The sequence below is a fragment of the Giraffa tippelskirchi genome, chromosome 6 (assembly GCF_054371585.1).
Source record: "Giraffa tippelskirchi isolate mGirTip1 chromosome 6, T2T-mGirTip1v1.2.pri, whole genome shotgun sequence".
NCBI classification, from domain to species: Eukaryota; Metazoa; Chordata; class Mammalia; order Artiodactyla; family Giraffidae; genus Giraffa; species Giraffa tippelskirchi.
Window position 1 is genome coordinate 171,482,491 of NC_137280.1, and position 27,529 is coordinate 171,510,019.

General features: G+C 40.5%; 1 protein-coding gene and 1 long non-coding RNA gene across 12 annotated transcripts; one reads left to right on the top strand and one right to left on the bottom strand.

Moving 5' to 3' along the window:
• MACIR (macrophage immunometabolism regulator) lies at window positions 1-19,653 on the top strand. 11 transcript variants are annotated; one of them, XM_081503734.1, is made up of 5 exons: window positions 311-660; window positions 1,051-1,185; window positions 5,842-5,934; window positions 7,067-7,156; window positions 17,176-19,653. In XM_081503734.1, the coding sequence occupies exon 5, from the start codon at window positions 17,199-17,201 to the stop codon at window positions 17,820-17,822; it is 624 nt and encodes a 207-aa protein (XP_081359860.1). In that variant the 5' UTR covers window positions 311-660; window positions 1,051-1,185; window positions 5,842-5,934; window positions 7,067-7,156; window positions 17,176-17,198; the 3' UTR covers window positions 17,823-19,653. The 11 variants fall into 11 exon arrangements, with proteins under 11 accessions (XP_081359858.1, XP_081359856.1, XP_081359855.1 ...); XM_081503733.1 differs by having other exon boundaries at window positions 345-619; XM_081503732.1 differs by lacking the exons at window positions 311-660; window positions 1,051-1,185 and adding an exon at window positions 1-231.
• On the bottom strand, window positions 13,023-27,515 carry LOC145511092 (uncharacterized). The gene is made up of 3 exons (XR_014057494.1): window positions 26,718-27,515; window positions 25,510-25,690; window positions 13,023-15,447 (listed from the first exon to the last, which is right to left on the bottom strand). It is a non-coding gene; the product is annotated as an uncharacterized LOC145511092 (long non-coding RNA).
• Between the last annotated feature and the right edge of the window lie 14 nt (window positions 27,516-27,529).

The window sequence follows — 27,529 nt, forward strand, 5'->3', positions numbered from 1 at the left end:
GGGGAGGAGGCGGGGACTGCGCCGGGCGGCAGCTGGCGCCGAGCGCGCCGGGAGCGCGGAGAGGGCACCGGCAGGCTCGAACCGGCCGCCTCGGCGCCGCAGCCCCGCGCCTCTCCCGCCCGCCTCTCGGTCTCCGCGGCCCCGGGCACGACAGAGGCGGCGGAGCTGGGGCCGCTGGTAGGTTGCGCGGGGCCGGCGCCTCCTCCTGCAGCCTTTTGTGCTGCGGCAAAGGTAGCGGTGGCGACGGGTGGGTGACGGGGCGGGTGACGGCGGGGGAGGCTGCCTCAGCCCTCGCTCCTCAGCGCCCGGCGGCGGCGCCGCCCCCTTCCTTCCGCCTCGTGCCTGGGGCCGGGCGCTGAGGAGCCCGGGGCCGGGCGGCCTCCGCGGTGGGCGCCGCCCTGGCCTCGGCGGTCGGGTCCCCTCCCCGCTCCCCGGCGCCCGAGTAGGGGGCTGGGGGCTGCTGTACGGGGCGCGGGGCTCCGGCGGGGTGCCGGGAGCCCGCTGTTCCTGGGCCCCGGGGTGGGGTCGGCGACGCGGCGAGGGCGCCGCGCGTGTGAGGAGGGCGCGGCGGCGGCGGTGGCGTGCGCCCGGGTGCGCGCGGCGTGCGCCCGCCGGGGAGGTGCGGAGGGCCGGTGGGCGCCGCCGCCGTGCGGGCCCGGGGTGAGCGGCGGGCCCCGGGGAGAAGCAGCGCCCTTCCCGGGCCTGGCGCGCCTCTGGCCGCTCGCCCGGGTCTCGCGCCGGGTGCCACTGCCCGGGACAGATAGCGCCTCGGGCGAGCCCGGGCGGCCTTATCTCGCCTCGCCCGCTCGCTGGCTCGGCGGTCTGAGGGGGCGCGGGGTGGCGAGGCCGGCCGGGAGCCGGGGCGGCGGGGGGCGCGCGTGGGGACCGGGAGCGCACGCGGCAGACGGCGCTGGGCACCGCTGCCCTCGCCCCACCTGTCGCGGGTGGCCTTTGGGCCCGGCGGGAAGCGGAGGGAAGGGCTTCCCGGGCGGGCGGCGGTCAGACCTTGAGGAGGCGGGCTCCATTGTGAAGCTGCCAAACTCTCTGTAGTGGTGGAATCTGCGCATCTGTGCCAGACAGGAGATGGGGAGCGCGGCAGGGACGAGGGCGGCGGCCCCGGCCCCTTGCAGGTGTTCCGCATCCTCAGGGTCTCGGTGCTGCTCCAGCCGCGCCGGTTGGCACCGGGTAGGTTACCGATTGATTTGTGTCGAGCCGAGATGCTCGAGTTGTGTCTGTGGTCCGACTGGGGCGCTTAAGTAGAACTGGGGCTGGGAACTTTCTCATCATTCGAGGAAAGAGGAAGAATGCAGGCATTTTATCGTGTGCTTGCTACTCCTAACCGAAAGAGCAGTTTCTTGGACAATGTTTCTGACGTTTCTAGACTGTTCATTTTGCATTGTTTTTCTCAAGAAGCCACACTGCAGTTTAGAGTTGTAAGTTGCCTTCTTTTTTTTTTTTTCTAAACCCCGTGGAGCAGATGGGACGCTAGGGAGATAGAAGTGACCTCTTCCCCAAGTTTATTTTCCCAGTCGTTTCAAAATACAGTATTGGTTATTACGGTGAAGCTTTTTGGTACTTTCTTAATTCAAGATCGAGATTTATGCTTACGCAATTACACTTAATGAATATTTGACAGATTTCTCAGTGTTTTCATTATGTAACTGTGTATGCATTATAAATTTAATAAAATGGCCAAGGTGAAATACAAGGATTAATAAGCCCAAAGACCTCTTGATTTGATGAGAACTGCTATTTAGAATATGCTTCTGCCTGCGTTTTAGGTTATTTAAGTGTAAATGAGACTAGTAGTAACTCTGCCAGGATGTAAGATAGAAGGTGTTTATTGACCTTACGTAATGGTCAGTGATTTTGTTTACTTTCTGTGTATCATTTTGTATACTTTGGAGAGCTAGTGGGCACATTAACCCTTAAAAGTATTTAGTGTCGTGGGAGTAACACAACATTACATATGGGATTTTTTTTTTTTTTTCTGATTTATATTCTCTGGGGGGAAATCAGCTTTTCCTCCAGAGAGAGCTCTGATTTCGTCACATTCCTATCAAAATAAGTTCTTGGTTTTAAGCTTTCATTTGCAACGTTAGGCAATTCCACAATGTACACCTGTCCCAATTCAGTTATGTTTCCTAAGGGGCAAAATTTCTTGTAAAGACTGCATGCAGACCTATAGTTCCGGTTACTGTCAGTCATATTTGTAGTGAAACTGAATTCTAAAAGTAGAAAGATGATTTCACATAATGATAAGACACTGGTAATCTAGCTTTAATTTCTACTAGTAGAAATAAAATGAAAATGAATGCTGCCTTTTAAGGAATTTGCTATTAAAAGAACTGATATTAGAAAGAGAAACACATTTTTCTTTCTGAACCAGTTATGGGTTGTCTATCTAGTTTGGTGTGGTTAATGATTTGTTTGTAAGGTCATGGATGGTTTCAGAAAAGTCACACCCTACTTTAACAACTCTTCTTAAAAATGATTGATGATTTAGTTTTTATAAGTTGCAAATAGAAAAGTAAGATTATTTTAAAGTAACCTTTAAGATGAGCATATAGATAATAGCTTAGCATTTTATTTTTGTTGTGAGTATTGTGCTTAGGCAGTTAAACCATTTTATTTCTGCTCAGTGTTTTGTTACTTGAGAGATGTTTTAGTCATCGTTTTTATTAATAAGTTTAGAGACCATTGGTAGCAAAATATTTTCATTAGTTTGAATGAAATTTTTAAAAGGTGTTTTTTTTTTTTTTGCCAAGTCCTTGTTCATTATTGATCTCCCCTCAAATAGCCACTCTGAGGGAACTGCCTGCTTCCATTTTTTTTTTTCCTTCCTGTTTTGGGAGCCAGAATTAGAACCAATGACTTCTGCTCTACCAGTTTTCTTTGCCTAAAATTTATCTTGCTTTTCATAATGTAATCTTTAATGATTTGTGAGATTTATTTACCAAAATTCTTGAGGTCTATATGTTGGCGTTGATGTTTACAACCTTACGATTTTTGGAAGTTATATTTTGTTAAAATTTTTCATATTGCTATTTTGTTAATAGATCCCTGATGAAGTCGGAGATTTGTGGCTTTTCTGTGTGTAGGAATTTTGTGTGGCCTTGAAAATTTCCATTTGGAGCTTTTATATTTTTGGGAAAATCACTCTCTTCTTTAGGTTCATGATGCCATTCAAGTTTATTGTTACATGTATTAGATTTATATATATCCATGTTTGTCTGTCCTCCTCTCTTGTCTCAGGCTTCACTTTTCCTTCTTGCACCAGTACCTGTACAATGCTGGGACACAGTAAGACCCAAGAAGTATTGTTGAATGAGTAAATGAATAGTTGAATGGCTGAGTGGATGCACCCAAAGAAATATTCTTTGGAAACTGTAAGGAAAGCCACTGTGTGAGCAGAAGGGTCTTTCTTTTGTAATTCATTGCCGTTCCATTGTTATATATTACTTTTGAGTAGAATAACAATATACTTACCAAACTGGGGCACATTTGAGAGATAAAGGGGGGTGCTGTGAATAGTTATGCCAGGATACTGGCTCTGAACTGAGACATATGGTCAATCCTACTTTTGAAGAGCATGCTTCTTTTTTTCCTGTCTGTCACCTTGCCTGAGAAAATTTGACATACTTGCTGGGTAATATTTGCAAACTATTCTGTTTGTAGAAGCTTCATTTGCAGTCATATGATGGGTGTCTTTTGCTTAGTCACCCTTGACCTAGAGGCCTATGGGTAGCTCTTGGCCAGGCTTACTTTTTCCTATTTTCATTGCTTACAGGATGATGTCACAGGACTTTCTGTTTGTATGAACTGCTCATAGCTTGAAGGTTTATATACTCTAACCTTTGCTCTGTTTACTTCTGTTCATTTTTTAATGCAGTATTTATTCCATCTTGTAAGAATTTCCCATGAATTCATTTCCCTGTGTCTGTTTTTGAGAGGGGATCCATTGATACCTTGCCAAAGCTTCATGTTCAAACCACTGGCCAAAATCAATTGCAAGTGTTGAGATTTATAGATGTTAAGGTATTCTAAACTGTTATTTTGGAGGTCTGAATTTTGGGGACTTTTGGATTATAGTTTTTTAGTTGTTTCTAATGGGAGATGATAGTAAAATCCTTATTAAATTTTTACTAGGTTCCTTTATAGGTAATCTCTTTCCTAATTTTTAAAAAAAATTTTATTGGAGTGTAGTTGCTTATAGACAATCTCTTAAAGCTATCTTCTTATACTAGTTTCTGACCTTGTTCTTTTTATTTTAGATTCTTTTCCTCTTTTTCATCATCTTCATCATCCTCTTAGCACCTGTGTGTAGATAGATGCAGTTACACACCAAACAGTAAGCAGAGTCTGAAATGAGTGAAAAATGGAACTGAGTTCCTGCATCTTGGTTTCGCCCTGTGTTGCTCCCTTGGACTCTGTTTGTATTCTATTTTTAGCTTGGCACTGGCTTAATAGGGATAATCAGTTACTACACTTTGTTTACTATGAAATTACCAACCATTTCCTAGACTTCCATATCAGCTCTAGTGCAAGAGTTGGATAATTACTTTAAAGCTCCTCTGCTTTCAAATCCAGAATTAAGTTTTAGGTTGGTTTTCCTTTTGTTGTCGAAAAAATATTGGAAAATATACTTTTCCAAAGCATTTGAAAACTTGAAAAGAAGAACCTATCACCAGAAATATGGTGTACATTATATGAAAGTATGAGATTTTAGACTGTTTTCTAAAACTATTTTTACTTAAAATTTAAACAGTTTTTGATTTTTCTAATGTACCTATTTCTGGGCTTTCAGTGAAGATTTCTAAAAGTCTAACTGAAATCTCTCTCACTTTGTGATAGATGTAGTCCTGAAAAATTAAGTGGAGATATTTTCTGTATGTGGCATCCAGCCATATAACAAGCAAATATTGACTGACACATTTTTTCCTGCCTTGGAATTTATGATTTAAAAAAATATCTTATAAGCTCTGAGGAGGAAGGGTTCACGATTTAGAATGGTTTTATATAAGACTATCCTCTATATGCTTTAGAATTCTAACATTTTTCATGTTGAAAATAACCCTAGAGTTAGTAATTAAAGTTACCTCCCTCTAACCATGTCACAAATGTGGCAATTCAGGTTTTAAATAAAATAACCCTCCACATATTTAAAATAGGATTCCACTTACAGAAATTAATGTACATTTTTCAGGAACACAAGTATTGTGTAAAAAGCTATACACCTGGTCTTATCACTAAACAGAGCCATTATGTATATAAAGTGATGTCAGTGGCCTTTGGAGCCAGACAAAATGGGGTTTGAACTTTTGCTCTGAGTCTTAAATAGTATTACTTGATTAAATATTTTAAAAAGAGGGGTAATATTTTCCTGATGGGAGCATATAGTTGTTAAAGTGATATAAATGGCATATGGTTTTGACTTGTAGAAAAGTGCTAAAAAAATTTTTTTTAAGTTTTAAAAATTTCTCTTCTCCATTATAAATCCATTTCCTTAAATAAGAAATCAATTTGAACTTTGTAACATTAGGATTGGGGAGATTCTTTGGGGTAATTGTATTAAATAAAAAATTATGCTAGGTAACAATTTTTGTTACATTGTAATTCATTTTATGTTAAAACCAGAGACTTCATTTTTGAAGCAGACTTAATTATCTAGGTTTCTTGGTTACCCAGTTTGAAAATAGTTTATGGCAAAAAATAAATGAAAGAGAAAGTGTGTGTAAATTAAAGAAGTTCCAAAGGTTGGTAACCATGTTGTTTTCTGGGAATGATAGTTCTGGTAAATACTTTTATTAATTCAGTAATAATCCATTTCCTTTGGGTCAGACTCTTCCCTGCTGATAAGGAAGATAATAAAGTAACAAATGTTTGGGGAAACAAGTTGCACTTTGGCCACTTCTTCAGGCTTTGTGCACCAAAGTAAGTAAAATGAATCTCTTCAGCTGATTTGAGCCACTAGGCTCCTACCAAGTCAGTTCAGTTCAGTTCAGTCGCTCAGTCGTGTCCGACTCTGCGACCCCATGAATGGCAGCACGCCAGGCCTCCCTGTCCATCACCAACTCCCAGAGTTTACTCAAACCCATGTCCATCGAGTCTGTGATTCCATCCAACCATCTCATCCTCTGTCGTCCCCTTCTCCTCCTGCCCCCAGTCCTTCCCAGCATTACCAGATAAAACACCACAGAAAACCCAGCACCCAAAGAAAGTTTTACAGGTGGAAGAAACTTTTGAGTTCTGTTGATCTCAAGAAATTAACCCAGTTAACTGGAGAGGTAGGAGATAAAAGATAGATTTTCTTACACATTTCCTCCCCAGATAAGAGGTGAAAGGCACGGAAACCATGTTAGAAACTTGTCAGCCCGGTAACTCTCAAGAAGTGTTTTTCAGGTGCTGTCTTTTAAAAAAGTGTTTTCCACGAGTCTTCCAGTCGTGTTCCTGGGAGCAGTCTTAGGGAGGATTGTTGCTGTTTTATGGCTAAAAGGAGTAGACACCAGAAATTAATTGCATAATAATATCACACATTCCTAAGGGCTCTACTGCATGCAAAACACGCTCACCTACCTCTCATTTTATCCACATAACTTGATGAGGGAGGAAGGATGGGCTTGTCCTCATTTTAAAAATTGCTACTTATGCAAAGTCAAGGGGCAGTGTTCGTAGTAAGGCAAGGCCTAGGAGCTTTTCTTTTGACCCAGTCTCAGCATTATTTTTTCCCATGGTATGCTGTGCAGTTGAACACATGAATAGGATTTGGAACTCACTTTTAAACCCCTAATTTTTCTTGGCCCTTTATTTAACCTACTTAGCAACTATTAGTCTCCAGGTAGAATTTAAGCGACAGAACACAGGGGAACAAGCATGATACAATGTTTGAGGTTTAGCTGAACAAACTGGAAATTACTTTAATTAATATTGTATTCTATGTAACTTGTACCTGGTATTGGTACCTCCTGCTTGTTTCTTCCTGTTTTGCAGTTAGAATTGTTATAATTGCTTTATAAGTTGTGTTAACTTGTTAAATTAAAGGTTTATTTTTATATTTCGTGTTTAGTATCTGGAGTAGAGCAGAAAAATTATTATGCCTGTGTTCCCTTGGGACTCACTGGAAATTGTACAGTGACATCTTCTGGGATTTAGGCTGGTGAGTTATATTTTGCTTTTTCTGTTAACCAGTTGTATGAACATAATATTATACTGTGTTTTAAGGACTATATAAACCAGATGAATATGAAATGTCAGTATATTGTTATAAATGTATATACTGTAGGTATGAAATTTTTAATGATGAGAACTGAAATTATTATTACGAAATGCTAATGTTATTATATTTGAAATGTCTGACATTTTGATCAAGTAGATTTTCCTTTTTTATTCTTATAAGATAAAAGAGGTTTCATAGAGTAATATTTTGAAATAGAGTTGCTCTGATTTCAGGAAAGCTTTAAAAAATGTTAATCTCCAAAGACTGGTGGTGAAATAGCTTGCAGAAAGTCTGGTTGTGTATCATCATATGTAAAGAATGGCAAACAGGTGACTGAAAGGAATGTCATTTTCAGGTCGTTGTTTCGCAGTGCACTGCGAGTGTGACGTTCCTTTTATCACACCGTGAATCTCAACTGTTACAGACAGGCAGTGCTGTCGTTGTCTTTCTTCAGTTGTCTTTTTCCATGTGTCTGTGTATCTGGACTGACATTGTTGTCCTTGTGGCTCCAAGTCCTTGAAGGGGAAAATTTTTAATAATTTTCGCATTTAAAAAATGATATTAGTGTGAGTTCATGCTTTGGTATGTTATTCTACTTGATCCGTATCTTTGTAGGCCTTTGCTTTGAATCACGTAGAGTGTTTAGAAGCTTTTGAAAAAGAAGTTTCATAATAAGCGATTTCCAGATTAGCAGTTAGTAGCAGAATGATTCAAAAGAATGATAGGGAAAAGCAAACACCCTGTTTCATTGAATAGATACAACTGTCAAATTTATGAAATGTATTTTAAGACATTAAAAAATGGAAGTGTAACTAAAATTTTCAGGAGATTTTGAGGAAAAGAGAAAAATTTTGAGGCAAGAGGTTTGAGAACTATAAGTAGAAAGTACTTTTAGAGATTATTGAATAAGAAATGATGTGACTGGGTCATTAACTCATTCCTCTGAAGTAAAGCACAAACAAGGAGCAATGAGTAGAAGCTACAGAAATACGCATGTGTGTGTTATCCCTGCCTCTCTCCATACAGCTTACATATATGTGTACATATGTATGTATGCATAGATACAGATGTACTTACATAGATAAATGGGGCTTCTCTGGTGGCTCAGATGGTAAATAATCTGCCTATAATGTGGGAAATCCAAGTTCAGGTCCTGGGTCTGAAAGATCCCCTGGAGAAGGAACTGACAATCCACTCCAGTATTCTTGCCTGGAGAATCCCATGGACAGAGGAGCCTGGTGGGCTGCAGTCCGTGGGGTCGCAAAGAGTCAGGCATGACTGAGCAACTAACAGTTCACTTCTCTTCACTAAAAGAGATTGCTTCAGATTTTGGGATTACACAGTATCAGAAAGAATTTTTTTTTTTGGCTGTGCTGTACAGCATGTGGGATTATAGTTCCCCGACCAGCGATTAAACCATGACCCTTTGCATTGGAAGCAAGGAGTCTTAACCACTGGACTTCCAGAGAAGTCCCCAGAACGATTTTAAAGAATTTTAAAATTTGTAGGTCCATCAAAACCTTGATGGTGGTGGTGGTGTTCAGTCACTCAGTCATGTCTAACTTTTTTTGACCCCGTGGACTGCAGCACACCAGGCTTCCCTATTCTTCACCATCTCCTAGAGGTTGTTCAAACTCATGTCCATCGAGTAGATGATGCCATCCAACCGTCTCATTCTCTGTCGTCCCCTTCTCCTCCTGCCCTCAATCTTTCCCAGCATCAGGGTCTTTTCTAATGAGTCGGCTGTTCGTATCAGGTGGCCAAAGTATTGGAGCTTCAGCTTCAGCATCAGTCCTTCCAATGACTATTCATGGTTGATTTCCTTTAGGATTGACTGTTTGATTTCCTTGCAGTCCAAGAGACTCTCAAGAGTCTTCTCCAACACCACAGTTCAAAAGTATCAGTTCTTTGGTGCTCAGCCTTCTTTATGGTCTTAACTCTCACATCCATACATGACTACTGGAAAAGCCATAACTTTGACTATAACTTTGTAGAGACCTTTGCCGGCAAAGTAATGTCTCTGCTTTGGTGTGACAGGCTTTTTTTAAACTCAGGTTTATTGAAGTCTAATGTTCGTACTCACCCCTTTAAGGGGTGTAGTTTGGTGATGTTGACAAGTGTATCCACTGTGCAGTGTCAGTGCGTATGATATTTTCATCCCCCAGATTCTCTTGTGCCCCTTTACAGTCTGCCCTCTCCTCCCAACCTCATCTCTTGGCAGCCATCGATTGATTTCTGTCCCAGTAGTTTTACCTTTTCCAGAATGTCATATACATGGAATCACACAGTGTATAAGGTTTTCTGTTTCTTTCACTTAGTGTAATCCTGGTTTGCTCCTTTTCATTGCTGAGTGATATTCCATTTTATGCATGGACCACACAGTCTCTATCCATTACCCTGTTGATGGATGTTTGGGTTGCTTCCAGTTTTTTTGTGTGTGTGTCTATGTGTCATGGATGAAACTTATAAACATTCATGTTCAGGTCTTTGTGTGAACATATATTTTCATTTTTCTTAGGTAAATACCTACAAGTAAGGTGGGTGGGTTGTTTTATAAGCATTTATTTAACTTTATAGGAAATTGTCAAGCTATGTTCCAAAGCAGCTGTACCTGACAGAGGCATCTAAGAGTCTGAAATAACTAGAGCAAAGTCTGTGCAGATGAAGAAGCCCAGTTCTCATTCAGTGCAGATTTATTTATATTTTATATCCAGTTTTAACAAGTTTGCTTAGCAGATGTTTTTTTAGCACGCATTGGATTAGAAACAGTAAATTAGAAGGCCTCAGGGATAGGTTGTTAGCAGTTGGAAGCAGCCAAAAATGATATTCACTAATGTGACTATAATTACTGATTAGGAAAAAGAAAGCTGGAACTTACAGGAGTGAAATTCTTCTATCTGATAAGTTCTATCTGACAAGTTCCCAAACATGTCTGCATATCAGAATCACTTGAGAGATCTTTTAGAAATTTCGGAGTCCAGGCTACATCCCAGATGATTTAAATCACAGATCTGGAGTGGAGCACAGACGTCAGTGTCTATTGATGCCCCTTGGCTGTGTCGGTGTGTAGACTGTGTAGACACGTTTGGGAACCATGTGTAGAGGTGCATTACGCTAACACTGAAGGAGCCGGGGGCTTGGAGCTGGGACACCTGGGACTGCACTCCTGCCTCTAGGCAGGTCCCTGCTTAACAGCTTACACGTCCTCTTCGCTGTAATCAGAGGTTCCAGGTAGGTCAACTCCTAGATGATGTTGGCACTAAAACTAGATGCTTCTAGATCTCACTGGACTGATTCTAGTCATGCTGAGGAAGGACCCTATTTCCCAAGGAATGACTCTATTCTGAGTGGTTCATTTCAAGTACCTCTTAAAAAGGCTTTTCAGTTCAGTTCAGTCACTCAGTCATGTCTGACTCTTTGCGACCCCATGGAACTGCAGCACGCCAGGCCTCCCTGTCCATCACCAACTCCTGGAGGTTACTCAAACTCATGTTCATTGAGTTGGTGATGCCATCCAACCATCTCATCCTCTGTCGTCCCCTTCTCCTCCTGCCCTCAATCTTTCCCAGCGTCAGGGTCTTTTCCAATGAGTCAGCTCTTCCCATCAGGTGACCAAAGTATTGGAGCTTCAGCTTTAGCATCAGTCCTTCCAATGAATATTCAGGACTGATATCCTTTATTCACGTGGTATTTTTGTTCTGTATATTTAAACAGTAATGTTACATCTGTTTTTGTCTTAAATAGTGTTGCTAAAAAACAGTTCAAGCATATTGGAACAGTCTCTTGATTATTGAGGATGACTTTTTTGATAAGTCTGATTTTATAACACTCCTAGAATGCAGTACTTCTCAAAAAGAATTCTTTGTATAGTAGTTGTAAAACTTACTAGCCCTTTTCAGAGCTAGTCTAAGGAGCTGAGGCATCTCAGTTATATTTTCAAAATGTTGTTCCTGGTGCCAAATGTATGGGAAGTTTGGCATCTTGGAGGGTGTTCAGAACTGAGTAGTTTCCACACAGTCACAGTCTTTGAATGGGCTGGTCTTGATGCACCGAGTTTTCCTACGTGTGTGTTGTGGTTTGGACCTTTGTTTTAGTTTCAGCTATACTTCACAAATGCATGCTGTACCTAGTGTTTTCAAAATGTACACTGTGTACATTTTCCTAGTAAATAAAGTATTTCCTTGTCTGACTGACTGAAAGTCCCTAGTAAATAAAGTGTTTCCTTGTCTGACTGACTGACTAACTGAAAGTTGCTCAGTCGAGTCCGACTCTTTGTGACCCCATGGACTATACAGTCCATGGAATTCTCCAGGCCAGAATACTAGAGTGGGTTGCCTTTCCCTTTTCCAGGGGATCTCCCCAACCCAGGGATTGAACCCAGGTCTCTCCTGCATTGCAGGAGGATTCTTTACGAGCTGAGCCACTAGAGAAGCCCAAGAATACTGGAGTGGAGAGCCTATCCCTTCTCTGGGGGGATCTGCCCGACCCAGGAATTGATCCAGAGTCTCCTGCATTGCAGGTGGATTCTTTAACAACTGAGCCATCAGGGAAGCCCCGTTTCCTTGTCTAGCATTGTCTAGTTTTGAATCTCATATATTTCATTTTTTTTAATTAATTTATATTTTTATTGAAGGATAATTGCTTTACAGAATTTTGTTGTTTATTGTCAAACCTCAACATGAATCAGCTATATTTCAAAGAAATAGTGGGCCTGTGAACATTGCCGGGTCTTCTGTGTGCTGTATAAATATACTTCAGTGCCTCTGTTACTGATTGGATTGTGAGGGAATTTGCTGTTGAAGACCTTAGGGGTCATTTAAAAAATTTGTTGTTCCTGGTACTTGTTTATGAAACTCAGTTTTAAAAGTATTGTTCAACTACATGTTGACTTTTTTATGCTTGTTGCATTTTCTTTTCAACTCTCTTCCACAGAACGTTGCTGCTTCTGGTATCATAACAGTACTTTCTGTTTTCTTTTTGCAGTTTTCCTTTTTGCTTTAAACTATGTATGAAAGACATTAATGGAAGCTGTTAAGGGTCTCTGTTGTTGGTCTCTGATCTGTAGTGCTCTGCGGTGCCAAATTTAGCCTTGGGTCTGGTTTCTGGGTTCACATTTATTCTTACTGGTGCAGTGGGCGTGGCGCCTGGCCCACACCCCTGCAGTATTTACAGAGAGTGCTTTGTGATTGTTTATCTTGGCAGTATGTTTTTTGGATACAAAGTTTATCTTAGAATATAAAACAGAATGCTTTGTCATGAATGTTGTTAACAGTAAACCCGTAAGCAGAGCTTTCATTGCAATATATGAAGAATGTCCTGCTAACACTGATTATCTCCGACGTAGGTGGGGTAGTTGATTTTCCTAATGACCACCTTTTAAGAAGAAATTTTGCAGTGAAAATTACTGAACATTCCTGTATGCTGACTTGGAGACCTTTCGATCTTCGTTGTCCTTCGTGTCTTCCCTGATTTTTTTTTTTAGAATTGGGGTACTTCTCCCCCTTCAGATGGGAGGGTACCTACACCACTTCTGCCCGTTGGAAAGATACTTAACCATTGATCTTGTAACGGCTCTCAGAATCTTGCTCCAATATTTCAGTCTCGTCAGGAAATTCTCGGCAGTTTAATAACATACATAGTTTTGTTTCTGGTCACATTGAAGGATGAGAGGTTATGCTGCTTAGTCAGCATTCTACCCAGCTAAAGATGAAACGTTTACTTGCCAATCAGCTAGCCTCTACATCACTTTCTTAGTGCCACACAGTATATGGTCTTTAGAAGGGCAATATGTAAGTAAAAAGGATCATTTTTTTTTTTTTTTTTTTAATCTAAGCAATTTTCAGGGTCCTGGTTGTACCATTCATACCCTTACGTGAATATTGAAGTCTGAAGATGTTCTTGTATAGAAGACAGTATGCTGTGGAGACCGTGAAACCACCTCAAAGAGCTGTTAGTTTTGAGAATACTCAGTTGTTTGGAGGAGAAGTACTGCTGTTTTATAACTAAAAAGTTCAGTTTTCCAGCTCTTAGAATTGTCATCAGAGGTTCAGCAGGTAGCAGCTATTTAAATGAGCTAATAGGAGGTAATATTTAATATGAGCACTTTGATGTTTCAGTACGGCAACACTCTCATTCAGAAGTTTTACAAAGAATGTTGATCCTTGTTCAGTCGCTCAGTCGTGTCTGACTTCCTGCGACCCCACGGACTGCAGCACGCCAGGTTTCCCTGTCCTTCACCAACTCCCAGAGTTTACTCAGACTCATGTCCCTTGAGTCGGTGATGCCATCCAACCATCTCATCCTCTATCCCCTTCTCCTCCCACCTTCAATCTTTCCCAGCTCTTTTCCAGTGAGTCAGCTCTTTGCATCAGGTGGCCAAAGTATTGGAATTTCAGCTTTAGCATCAGTCTTTCCAATGAATATTCAGGACTGATTTCCTTTAGGATGGACTTGTTGGATCTCCTTGCAGTCCAAGGGACTCTCAAGAGTCTTCTCCAACACATTTCAGAAGCATCAATCCTTCGGCGCTCAGCCTTCCTTATGGTCCAACTCTCACATCCATACATGACTACTGGAAAAACCATAGCTTTGGTTAAATGGACCTTTGTTGGCAAAATAATGTCTCTGCTTTTTAATACGGTGTCTAGGTTGGTAGTAGCTTTTCTTCCAAGGAGCAAGCGTGTTTTAATTTCATGGCTGCAGTCACCATCTGCAGTGATTTTGAAGCCCCCCAAAATAAAATCAGTCACTGTTTCTACTGTTTCCCCTTCTATTTTCCATAAAGTGATGGGACCAGATGCCATGATCTTAGTTTTTTGAATGTTGAGTTTTAAGCCAGCCTTTTCACTCTCCTCTTTCAACTTCATCAGGAGGCTCTTTAGTTCCTCTTTGCTTTCTGTCATGAGGGTGGTGTCATCTGCATATTTGAGCCTTAGTTACTAGGTTAAATATTTTTCTAAGAGGATGTTGTTGTTGTTTAGTCGCTAAGTCACATCCAACTGCTTTGTGACCCCATGGACTGTAATCTGCCAGGCTCCTCTGTCCATGGCATTTCCCAGGCAAGAATACCAGAGTGGGTTGTCATTCCCTTTTCCAGGGGATTTTACCAATCCAGGGATCAAACCCAGGTCACCTGCATTGGAACGTGTATTCTTTACCACTGGGCTGTCAGGGAAGCCCAAGAGAGTATTACAAATGCTTTTTTTTTTTTTTTTTTTTTTGACTTTTTAGTTAAGTAGTGTTTTCTGCAGGGGGGGGGTGTGTTGTTTAAAAAGTCTAGTAGGTTTTCTTACATATGGTAGGTTTTCTTAAAGTATAGTAGGCTGCTTGGTTGACATTTCCGGAGTTCTTAAACCACATCTTCTATTTGACAATCTAGGTTAAATCATTGTCTATCAGGTTAGATGTCTGAAGATCCTGTTGGATAGTTTTGCCCAAGCCAAGTGATATTTTTTATGGTGTTTTGGCTGATGGGAACTTAACCAGTCATAGTTACTCATCTAATAGTGTCTATTTTTTGTCACATCAAATTTTGACCTTTATACTTTGCCTCACTCACTTTCTTCACTTTTCTAATTTCCTAGGTATTGATTTTCAGGCTCTTGTATACTTGGTGACTTTTTCTCTCAAACCTTTGTATCTTGCCATTCGTTATCCTCACCCTCTAGAGATTCTAAGAGGTCCCTCTTGGTCTTCCTTGATGCCGCAGGACTGACTTAATGAGAGAGCAAACTTGTGATAGTTGCATCGCTGGAAGAAACCTGTACTCACTCTTCTTGATTGTGACTTTGTGCATTGTCAGCTTGCTTAGCAGTTTTTACCCTAAGCGGCTAATAAGATGACTTCCAGCTTCTTAGTCTCTTTTTGAAGTATCCTCTAGTTCAGAATGGGTGGGGTGTGAAATCATGGATTTTAGAGTTTGTCATGTACCAGATGGGAATGTGGTGAGGTGACTGGTGGAAATCATGGGCTGTCATGGACTGCCAGAAACGGAAGAAACCTGGAACAGTGTGTCATCAGTGGGGACTGACTGCATGAGTGTCACCACCTGGGTACCTCTCCTTGGGTGGCGTGCCTGGTCTCCTCCTCCACAGCCCTGATTATTGAAGTCTCACTGAACCCTCCTCTCCTATTTCAGGATGACATATCAGACAAGTACTTCTTGCCTGTAGCTGCCTGTCAGGTTAGGTATGTTGGAGGCCTTGCATCTGTCTTCTTGTGCTCTTTCTGGACTGCAAAATTAGTGAGAAAGGAAGGATTAATTTGTCATTCAGCTTAGAGTAAACGTTTGTCTATTCAGCATACAGTCTGATTAGGCTTCATATGGTTCTCTAAAGTTTATTAGATGAGAAATCTTCAGGCTTTTGCATACATATCAAAGCAGGTGGTAGTCACTTCCTATTTCCATCCTCTCAATAGAGAAATAAAGGATACAATTAAATATAAATTTATTTTTACATCAATAAAACAGAATAAAGCTAATTACTTTAAATCCAGAAGTGTTAAGAGGGACTAAGATAGTTTGGTTAAATTAAAATTGGAAATAGCCTAAGATTTATAGTAAAAAGTAATTAAGCAAAACTATATGGATCCCCTTTGGTGTTTGCTTTATCCCAAGAATCATTCTTGATATTGGTTTTCAGTTGTACTAGAAATATGTGGACCATAATGAGACTAGGATGGCATCTGGTAATTCTTCATAATCTTGGTTTATTTATTTTCTAATGAAGGAAAAAGGAAACACATTTCAGAATGTAAATGAAGGGATAAGTTGGGGCTTTTTTTTTTAGCTTTCTAATTGGTTGGATTTTAAACCAAATTTTAGAAAATGATTCAATTAGTAAAAGGTTATTTGTTTTACACAGGAATTTGTGAGAATTCTTTAATAGCTTTTTTCAATAAATATTTAATCTTAAAATCACATTATTTTTTGACATTACTAGTTGATATCAATTTAATTAGTGATCTGAGACTTAAAACTGTTCTATCTACTTCTGACTGAAGATCAAGAAATAAAGTTTATCAGAAGTGAGATTGTCAGTTACCCTTTGTATTTTATTTTTCAGAATTTGATTTAATTATGAGTTTCCAGGAAGCTGGCCATTGTTTGTGGTACTTCTTGTTTCTGAGGCTTTCCAAATTATGTGATATGATCATTGTAATGAATAATATTAGTATTTATTGTGAATTCTTTTGCCATTTACAGAACTGTTCCAAAGTTCAGTGTCTTAGGTGTTGCAGAAATAAAATAACTGTCAAATCTATGATATATTTTATGATTAAATAGTCAAATAACATCTGATTTTTATATATTTTTAATATTAAAAATGGCCTGATTTACTGGATTTAGGATTAACTTTTAAACTGTAAAATGATTTTCTTTAAATAATTGGAGATATGGAAGAAGGAACATTGATAAGGTTTGTGGGAACCGTCCCTTAAGACTCCACCATACCTTGAAAAACTTTTTTAAGTCTAAGTTGGATTCTTTGGAGAAATTGATCAACTTTTATCTTTTACTGTATGCCCCTTAAACACAGTTGAAAAGTTAAAAGTTAGCTTTCACGTTGGAAATATTTTGTGGATTCTTGCGAAATTGTGCGTGATTATTTTTATTTGCTTCATTGGGGATCCACATTTAATTTGCTGAATAATCACATCAAGGAATAAACTTTGTGTGATTGAATGGAGCGCTGCATTTAGAGAAGTATTGTTGCTTTCTGTTTGCTTCTCCATGAGATGATGTTAATCTGCCTTTGAGTTCTTGAAGGCAAAGAAGTAGTAGTCATTTCATGCCTGCTGTGGAACGTTTATCAGACAGACATAAAAATCTGCCGGTTGTACATTGGCTGTTTCTCAGGCCCATGTGATTTCAAGCTCCCCGAGCCTTCTAAAACGATCCGGCTTGGCCCGAGGTTCTGGGCGTTATACCTTTCTAATATGAGTCTGTCTGCTTTCAGGAGTGTGCAGACGGGCGCCTAAAATGGAAGTCGATGTTAATGGCGAGTCCAGAAGTGCCCTGACCACCCTGCCCTTGCCTGTAGCCGAGGCCAGCTCCCCGGGAAAGGCGGAGGCGGAGAAGCCCCGCTGCTCCAGCACGCCGTGCTCGCCAATGCGCCGGACTGTGTCGGGCTACCAGATCCTCCACATGGACTCGAACTATTTGGTTGGCTTCACGACTGGTGAGGAGCTCCTGAAGTTAGCCCAGAAGTGCACAGGAGCTGAGGAGAGCAAGGGGGAAGCTGTGCCTTCCCTGCGCTCCAAACAGCTGGATGTGGGACTTGCTCGTTCCTCTCGTTTGTACAAAACCAGAAGTAGGTACTACCAGCCCTACGAGATTCCAGCTGTCAACGGCAGGAGGCGGAGGCGGATGCCCAGCTCGGGAGACAAGTGCACTAAATCTTTACCGTACGAACCTTATAAAGCCCTCCATGGGCCTCTGCCTCTTTGTCTACTTAAAGGTAAGAGGGCTCACTCCAAATCTCTGGACTACCTCAATCTAGATAAAATGAGCACCAAGGAGCCGGCTGACACAGAAGGGCTGCAGTACCAGCTCCAACACCTAACCCTCAGAGGGGACCGTGCGTTTGCTAGGAGTAATACATGAGGGGCCTGTAAGCGAGTGGGAACCTACACTTGGCTAGGAAATGCCACTGTTGTCCTCTGTACAGGACTCTTGACATTATAGATGGTTAAATCAGCTAAGTGTTCCTGGAACGTACAAATTGTCTGAGTCAAAATTTGAATACAGGAACAGAATCACAGGTACTTGAGGGGAGATCATTCTGGAGCACCCAACTGCAAGGCAAAGAGAAGGCTGACCATTAGTTTGTATAGCTTTTTAGCTAGGGGGGGAAAAAAAGGCTTTGGTACAGTAATATCATCTTTAAAATTCTGATACTCAAATTGGAAATGTTATCTGCTTGGTTGTTGCTGACTTGGTATGATTCATTAGAAATTTATATCTTAAGTACTCAAGTACTTCTTTAATCTCTGTATTTTACTATAAAATATATGTAATGATTTGTTTTATGAAATTTAGAACTTGAACATTGCTAAATTGGACCACTTTTTATTTTTAAATATTGAGTTTAAATATTTTATAACTGGTTTTGCACTGAAAAAATTAACATTTCAGATTGACAAGAAAATAATCTTTCTTCACTTGCCTCAGTAATATTATTGAGCAATGAATTTTTTATTTCCGCATGGAAAGTTATTGATCTCTATGGCTGTAAAATATTTCTTTATAGCGTTATTAAAGTGTGTCTTAATAAAATTAAATTTGGGATACAAAGTATTTATTTTACAATGGGTGGGGGGAAGCTTTACTGGAAAGTTACCAATATGAAGTTTTCATAAGTTGAAAAAGTTTCCTTAGTGCTTATTTTCTAATTTAAAATTCATCTGGAACTTTAAAATGGAAAGGATTCTTTAAATTCTGGATTATAGGCAAATGCTGTTTGCATCTGAATGTTCTGTAAGTGAATGGAACTCTAATAGAGAAACTCATGATTTCTGCTATTGAATGCTTAAACTAAGTATGAAGTGATACCATTCAGCATGGCATTGGATCATTCCAGTTTTAGTTCTGTGCAGCACAGGCACTTGTTGAAATTCCAGTTTCTAGGATTAGTGCAGAGCCTAAAGTGCTTCTACAGTTTTAATGGGTTAATCCTGGATTACTTAACAATTTATGTCAATTGCACTGGTTTAATTTGTTGCTAAAGAAATAATGCCCTGGCTTTAGTAACAAATACAGCTCAACTATTCTTGAATATATTTTGGAAAAAAACATGTATGTAACTTACCTTTTGTAAAAGTTTCTATTGATATTTCTTTTTTTCTTTTTTGACTCTTGAAGGTGCAATTTATTACTGAATTGGCATTTCTAGCAGCACAGACCTGCTTACTTTAAATTTTATTTTGGGGGCTGTCAGTTTCTAAGGTGTTAGCAATCTTGCTTATAAAATAAGAACACCTTTTAATTAAATGAGTGGGTCATTCCTGGTGCAGTTGTGACTTTTCTTTAACCAGAATGAATGACAGACTCTATATAGGGCAGATTAAGTATTAGAAAACCCTAGGAACTCTTAATCAGCATTTATTAAACTTCCACTGAGGCAGATCATGTGAAAGAACCTTGGGGAAGTTGGCCCATATCTTACAGAGTTGTTCAGATTTCTTGGTGGGCTGGAAATTTTCAGCTGTTGTACATTTTTAAGTAAATTGCACCTTTGTAATATATTGTATTGACGGATGATCACTAAAATTAACTATATCTATACAGTCATTAGTTTGACAAGAAATAGAATCCTGTCAGATGCCAAAGAGTTGGGATTTTTACGTTTAATGATTAAACACCATTATTTATTGATGATTTACCCTGTGGAACTGTATTATTTCTAACTATGAAATAAAAGGGTGATGTAAACACACATTGTGGTGGTGTGCTTTAACAAGGTCCACTTTGATCAACAGGCCAGTTTACTTTTCAAGGATTCACTGAAGCACTTATTTTTAGATTCCATTTTAGTTAAAGAAAATAAAATAATTTTGCCTTTGGTGCTCATTCACATTTCAGGGTAAAGAATGTATTCATGGCAATGATGTATGTTTGGTCACAGAGCTGTGTGACTGAGATCTGTCTCAGTCCATGCACCTACATAATTTCTTAAGCTAAATAAAAATATGTAGCAGTTTGTTTTGTTTTGTTTCTACTTAAAGACAGGTGAGAAACTCTGCGACAAACATGAAAGGGGTTGAAAGTTTGAGGTGTGATGTAGTTACTATTATCTGATTAGTAAATATATATAATTTAAAGTTTGGTGTCCTGGAGTTTCAAAACTTAGGGTCAGTGGTTTTCAAACTGTGTTTGCAGAGCGCCCTCACTGGCTCAATCTTGCTTTCCCTGTACTTTAGTGCTTGTGGCTCCTGTAGTAGGTAATGCTATCCTATCAAGAAAAAAGGTTTGGCTAGATCTTTTTAAGCTGGGGGGGAAAAAAAAAATCCCATTTTCCTTTAACCTTTTAACATGATTTCTGTTTTTAAATTGTTCTTTCCCTCCTTCTTCATTCAGTTTGCTGTTCTGTACTGAACAGAGCATACTTTTGGCCATCATACACCTGCTGATATTATCTTAAAATACACTACAGTGTCACATAGCCTTGTTTTTTTAATAGTTTTTTTTAGCAAACATATCATTCTTAGAGGCTCAGCTGATGCACTGAAGCAGTAATGAGTTTCAGCCTTGCCTCAGTCCCAGGTGAGCTCCTTTTGCTCCTTGACTTCCATCTGGCTGCCTTTGTACCTCTGTTCCAGGGCTTCCAGAGTTAGCAGTTGAGGAAGAGAAGACCACGGCTGCTGCTGCTAAGTCGCTTCAGTCGTGTCTGACTCTGTGCGACCCCATAGACGGCAGCCCACCAGGCTCCCCCGTCCCTGGGATTCTCCAGGCAAGAGCGCTGGAGTGGGTTGCCATTTCCTTCTCCAGTGCATGAGAGTGAAAAGTGAAAGTGAAGTCGCTCAGTCGTGTCCTACTCTTCGAGACCCCATGGACTGCAGCCTACCAGGCTCCTCCATCCATGGGATTTTCCAGGCAAGAGTACTGGAGTGGGGTGCCATTGCCTTCTCCGAGAAGACCATGGGGATGGATTGAAGTGTAAGCCTCTTCAGAGCCCCACATCTTCCTGACTCGGGCTCAGCCAGGCTACTGTTGAGACCCACCGAGTCCTGTCTGTTGCCCCTTATGCCCTTCGATGCCCACCCTTGGCTCACTGTGTCTTTTTCCTCCCTGAGATATCTATTTACATGATTTCAGTATTGGGGGTGTTGGGAACTTTTAGAAGATTCTAAGTTAACTTTAAAAGGCAAGTCGACCTTTCACTAAAGAAAGAATATTACTTGAGATCTTCAGGAAAGCAACCTATTTTTACTTATTTTCTCATTCTAACAGAATTCTGTCTTGGGAAGGCTTTTATTCCATTATAAGCATTACATTTTTTTTGAGGGAACTTTGAAATGACTCTGGCCTAAGTGGTTTGTTCTCAGTTACAGAAAGGAGGAGGCGAGACTGTCAGGCATAAATGCTCTAGACGAGTTGGGGCGGACAGAGCAAAGGCGTATGCTACTGTAATGGAGAGAGGGCAGCAAGTATTAAGTGAATTTGCCTTTTTAAACAATGTGATTTGATTAGGGGAGTGGACTTTGATGAGGAAGATTGCTTTGGAAATATAATAAATATGATTATAAACCTAGAAGTGGAGGTTGTCAGCCCGTAAGGACGCACCTTCTATTTTGTAGTGTGCTTAGAATTATGAAATGGATCTTCTGATACTTTAGAAAAACATTCAGGAATTTTCTAGCTGAGGAGAACACTCCTAGAAACAAATCAAAAGAAGAAGAGGTTTGGTTTCTTATTTTGAGCTTGCTGGACCCCCTCAGTTGCTGCTTTCTAGTCAAGGAGTGGGGCTGGTTGTTGAATTTGTGTTCTTGTCATCGTAAAAGGACTTTGTGCCAGGTTTTGTTAAATGGTTTCCGAGGAAAAGTCTGAAACCAAGTCTGCCAAATGTTGTCACCCCAATTTGGGGTTGTCTGGGATGTTACAGATTTATGGGAGAGCACAGGATGAGAAAAGGGAACTCTTTAAACAGAAGATCGCAGCATCTACTGGGAGAAAAGAGTTGCTGCACAGACAGCGGCATCTTTAAGTGGCTGGGTCACTCCTGGAACAAAGCGCTTTGATGCTTTTGCTTTTTTGAAAAAGTTTAAAAGTTGCCACGAATACTCTTGCAAAAGGGTTCTTACTGTGTGCAGAGGAGGGGAGCACTGGGTCTGGGAATGACCTTGAGTCTAATTCACTCGGAAGAATATTCTTCAGCAAACTTTTACATAAAAGGATTATACATGGAAATGTATATTTAGAAGAACCTTGAATTATCTGTGCTTGGTCTAATGCTTCAGTTAGGGAAAGGAACTTAGGCAGTAAGAAATACTTGAAGTTAGTGAAATTCAGACCTTGGCTCAGGATTTAAGAGTTGAGATGGCAAATACTGAGCACACATACCACCATGCCATCTGTGCAAGCTGTAAAAGTGAAGTCGCTCAGTCGTATCCGACTCTTTGCGACCCCCATGGACTGTAGCCTACCACACCCCTCCGTCCATGGGATTTTCCAGGCAAGAGTACTGGAGTGGGTTGCTATTTCCTTCTCCAGGGGATCTTACCGACCCACGGATCGAACCCGGGTCTCCCGCATTGTAGGGCAGACACTTTACTGTCTGAGCCACCAGGGAAGTAGACGTCACTAATCCATCGGTTTCAGTATACATTCTCTCTCTGAGTCCAGATGTGGCCTCACTATTTTTCTTAGCTCAGCACTTTAGGCAGCTGCTAGTGAATTTCAACATTATTGTGGAGATAAAACCTGTTTGCACACCACACCCTCTGTGATGGGTTATAGTGTGAATTTAAAAATAATCTGAATGTTTCTGAGGAGCCCATTTGGAACCCGGTCTTCTAACAAGAGCAGAATTCACCCACAAGGTACCTACTGAGAACAAGGCATTCTGGGGACAAAAAGGATTCAAGTGGATTTTCCCTCCAAGGACATGCCTGTTACTGGGAGAGGAAGGGCAAGGTAGCATAAGATGCATGCCAAGTGAGTGTTTTGTAGAATAAATATTAATTTAAGAGCCTAAATCCTATAAGACTGAAATCTGAGAGCTATCTTATTCATTTTTCTGTTAGGAACTTGGCCTATGTACTGAATGTGCTCATTTAATATTGCCCATCTGTGTAGAAAATGAAAGAAAAGTGCCTTTATGGGGAAGTGTGGGGAGATGAAAAATAAGGGGAAGGCACAATCTTAAGAGTACTGGAATTTGAGAATGATCAGGGCATGCCAATGACGTTCAGTTGTTACCTCCACCTTTCTTGTTGGTGGCCTGCTAAGATGGGCTGGCCCACTTTCTGGAAGAAAGAGTTAACGTGGAGGGGTAGTTAAACAACTGAAATATTGGAGTTGGGGGCAGGGGAGGTGAGAGCTATGAGGAAATAAACGGATATTTTAGTGATTGGCTTTCTCTTGCATTGCCTTTTATCCTGGTGGAATGGGGCTGACTGAAAGGTTTGCTTTATTTAGAGTGTGAAGTATATTTTAAAATGTGTCTTCTTGACATAGTTTAAGAAATGAAACTAGTATATGGTGTTCCGCTCAAGAAGTTTCCTAACACAGATTATCTTTTGAAATGACCACCTACAACCCTTAATTTGTTGGTAGATATCTGTTTTTTATAAAGGTTATAAAGTTTGAGTTTTGTTATTATGTATCACATATATTTTTAGTGACATGCTCATCTAATGAGAAACTAATGCAGTTGTAGGAGGAAATGTTTAAGGGATTAGGTATTTATAGGAATGAATACTTTTTTCTGGGAGGCCACATAATGTAATCTTGCTAAATGTGCCAGATTAACTTTTTTTTTTTTTAAGGGGAAAAGGACACATTATCTTTGGTATAACATTGACTAACTACTTTTTTTTTCCCCCACCAGAAATTCATAAATGCTTTCTGGATCAAGCCGTCAAAGTAAATAGGTGGAGATTGTGTGTTTGTCTTTCAGATTTTCTTTAAACCTTTTTTTTTTTTTTTTTTTGAGGAACATTTTGACTAGAATAGACATACCAGAGAACAGGCAATTGAAAACGTGACTTTCAGGTTACTCTGTTTAGAAATTATAGAAAATGCTGCAAATGATAATGATTCCTAATTTGTGAATAGAAAAATTATAAGAGCTATCTCATTTGTGTTAGGTTACACCTGTGATGTGATTAGTAACGAGAGAAGCTTTCTTTGTATATTGACAGTCAGATATATAAGGCTACAACCTGAATGTTCAAAGAACTATGTTGGATTTTATATAAGGTGTATAAAGGCAAACAAGTTGAAAACCATTGAGACCAATCTATTATATCTGCGGGAATTAATGCTCCTTCAGATTCATGATTCAACCTTCATTTATCTACCAAATATTATTGTGCTATGTGCGTAGCACAGCACAGGAATAATTCTTGGGAATACAAGGTGAGTAAATACAGAAGCCATAGTCAAAAACAAATAGTTGCAGTTGAAACTAAAAGCTTCTAATTAAATACAGATTTAAGATTTTGTTTTTGAGCACGCAGATGCGAAGCATCCTAATTCCACCTTAACATATGGGGAAGGCTTCACTAGGGAAGCCATGCTTGGGTGTGGAGGGTGAAAAGGAGTTTGCCAGGTGAGTAGGAGAGGTGAGGCCTTCCCAGGCAGATGAGAATGCCTGTATGGACAAAAGTCATGTATCTTTTAAAAAATCTCAAGCAAAGGAAATGATGCTGAATCACTACTGTAAGTTTAACCCATGTTTTCTGGAGAAGAATTTAGCAGTGGAATTTCAAATCATGGTATTTAAACTGGCAAACAAAATTTTACAATTAGCACTTCTCCTAATTTGACAAACTTTTTATTGTAAAGTAGCTTCCCCAGGCTGGTGGACCCTCTCATCTTTTGTGAGACTCTGTTGGTCCAGAGGCTTCATAGATGGCTACATATGGGTCTGGATAAGCAATAAGCATTTTGACACCAAGTAGCTGGTTTCAGCGGAGAAGGCAATGGCACCCCACTCCAGTACTCTTGCCTGGAAAATCCCATGGACGGAGGAGCCTGGTAGGCTACAGTCCATGGGGTCGCTAAGAGTCGGACACGACTGAGCGACTTCACTTTCACTTTTCCCTTTCATGCACTGGAGAAGGAAGTGGCAACCCACTCCAGTATTCTTGCCTGGAGAATCCTAGGGACAGCAGAGCCTGGTGAGCTGCCGTCCATGGGGTTGCACAGAGTCGGACACGACTGAAGCGACTTAGCAGCAGCAGCAGCTGGTTTCAGGCCCTGTTTGGGAACACAGCTGGAAATTGAGTGGAAGTCCAAGGCTGACCTTCTGCACAGTCAGCCTGCTGAAAAGAGCGGGAGGGAATCCAGCTTGCTTTCTCTGTCCTGCTGAGGACAGAATGAATGCCCTGCTCTGCAAGCTCCAAAACTTATCCTTAATACATTATCTTTTAAGAGACTTCCCTGTAGTCCAGTGGTTAGGACTCCACGCAGGGTTCAACCCTGGTTGGGGAGGTAAGTTCTTGTAAGTGGTATGGCCATAAATAAAAACAAATTTTTAAAAAGTTCTCTTTTGGGATTAAAGGATATTGTTTGGGAAACAATATTTGAAGCTCTGAGGTTTCAGGCAGCTCCATCAGGGGAAACTTACCCACTGTAGCCACTCCCAGAATTCTCTCCTGCAGACTTCTTCCTAGGACTTAAAAGTGCTGTTTGCTGGACGAGAAGCAGGTGGAAATGTCTGGGAGCTGTTGTTATTTTTTTACTCTGAAGAATTTTTAATAGTTAACAGTTTATTTCTCAGTTCTCTTCTCTTTGCTTTAAGGAGTCAGCTGTAAACAAAGAAGATACTGAAGCAGGTAAAATTCTTGGCCCTTCACATCAGGTCCTATAATTGTGATCATCTTGATTTTGTGGTTTTAAAGATCCTACCCTGGTTCTACCATTTATTTGTAGAATTTGGTTGATCATGAACCTTAATTTCATTTTTTAGATAAAATGGGAAAAATAATTTTACTTTATAGTTCTTGTAAGGATTAGATATATGTAATATAAAATGCTTGTGACATAATAGTTGCTGAATAAAGTACAGCCATTGGCAGGAATAAAACAGTCTTTGAAACCCTGATTTGCTTTATTTTTATTCACCTCACAACTGCTTTAGAAAGCAGTATGTTATACTAATATTAAAGCACTACATTTAAAATTTAAGTATTTTGGATAAACTACCTCAAAATCGCCAATGTGTGTGTGAGTGTAAGTTAAGAACATAATGTTGCCCCTCACATCCAGTTAACCGGCGTCTTCTGAACTATTACCATCCAAAGTGGTGCAAACATGGTCCACTTGAGTGAGGGAAAAAATATTAGACTGGACCTGCCTTTAAAATATTTCAAAGTTTTATCCCCAAAACCTCGTTTGTTGTATGTATATAGTTTGCCACTATAATAGTAAATGCATGAAATATGAATAAGTATACATTATACTGGAGATAACAATTCAGCTTTTTTTAAACTTGTTTTTTAAACTCATGACCATGAGTTTGAAAAGCAGTGAACTAAATAGCCACATCCATTAAATCCTGAAAATTCTTGTTGAGGCCAAAACATTTTCTTAGAATTTTATGTATAATGCTTGAACACAGGCTTAAGATTTAGCAAGGTTGAAAAGTAAAGATCATTTAGAAATAATTGTGGACAGTGTTATTTTGATTCTTATTCTTTTTTTTTTTTTTTTTTTTTTGCTAGTAATTTTCTCTCCAATGCAGTAAGTTCCTCAATTTCTTCAATTTGCTTTCTACTTTCTAATTTGAGGTCTTGATACAATTTGGGGAAGAAAAGATAGTAGAAGAGAACCCACCTTCCTAGATAGGTTTCTGAACTTTTTATCTGAGAACCTTTCCTTGTGCACACAAGATGTTTTTGGTTAGGGACTTCTGAACCATGCTGTGAAATATTTGCTGAGTATCCCATTTGCAGAATCCATTATTTGTGCCTCGAATGTGGTTGTGTTCTTGGTAATGGTCGTTAGTCGTGTCTTTTAAGAACATGATAACTGCTCTACCCTGCAGAGCTTTCTCCCTTGCATCCCGCAGTTCTTTCAGGCAGCCGTCTGATAATTTGAAGATCTTTTTTTTAGAAAAGATTGGCAGAATTCCTAATCTCATTGGTGTGTGACACCCTTACAGAGTATGTCTCCCCAGTAGTCATCTCTCTAGTGACAGCTAAAGTATTCATATGACTACGGTCCTATCCTGAAATGAAGAGAGAGTAAAACCGGAGTCTTCTGATACACTTTGTTTTCAGGAATTTCGCCAACAAAGGGCTAAGTAACAGTGACAGCCAGTGTCAGAAGGTGGCTGCTTCCTCCCATCCTTCTCGCTCTCCAGCTCCTTGTCCTCTCCTCCCTGACGCTGCTCCAGCTTCTAAGAGCCGGAGTTGACCCGCACCCTCTAGGCTCAGCTGCAGCAGCTCAGGGCAGTTACGTGTGGTCCCAGGTGGTCTCGTTCTAGGTCATCCACACTGCCCTGTCCATCCTTACTCCCATCTTGCTCTCCACACACTCTACAGTGTAATGTACCCCGGAAATAACTTCAGTCGTTCCTCCCTCATCCACGGTTTCACTTTCTGCAGCTTCACCGAGAGTCAACTGAGGTATGAAACCGTTAAGCG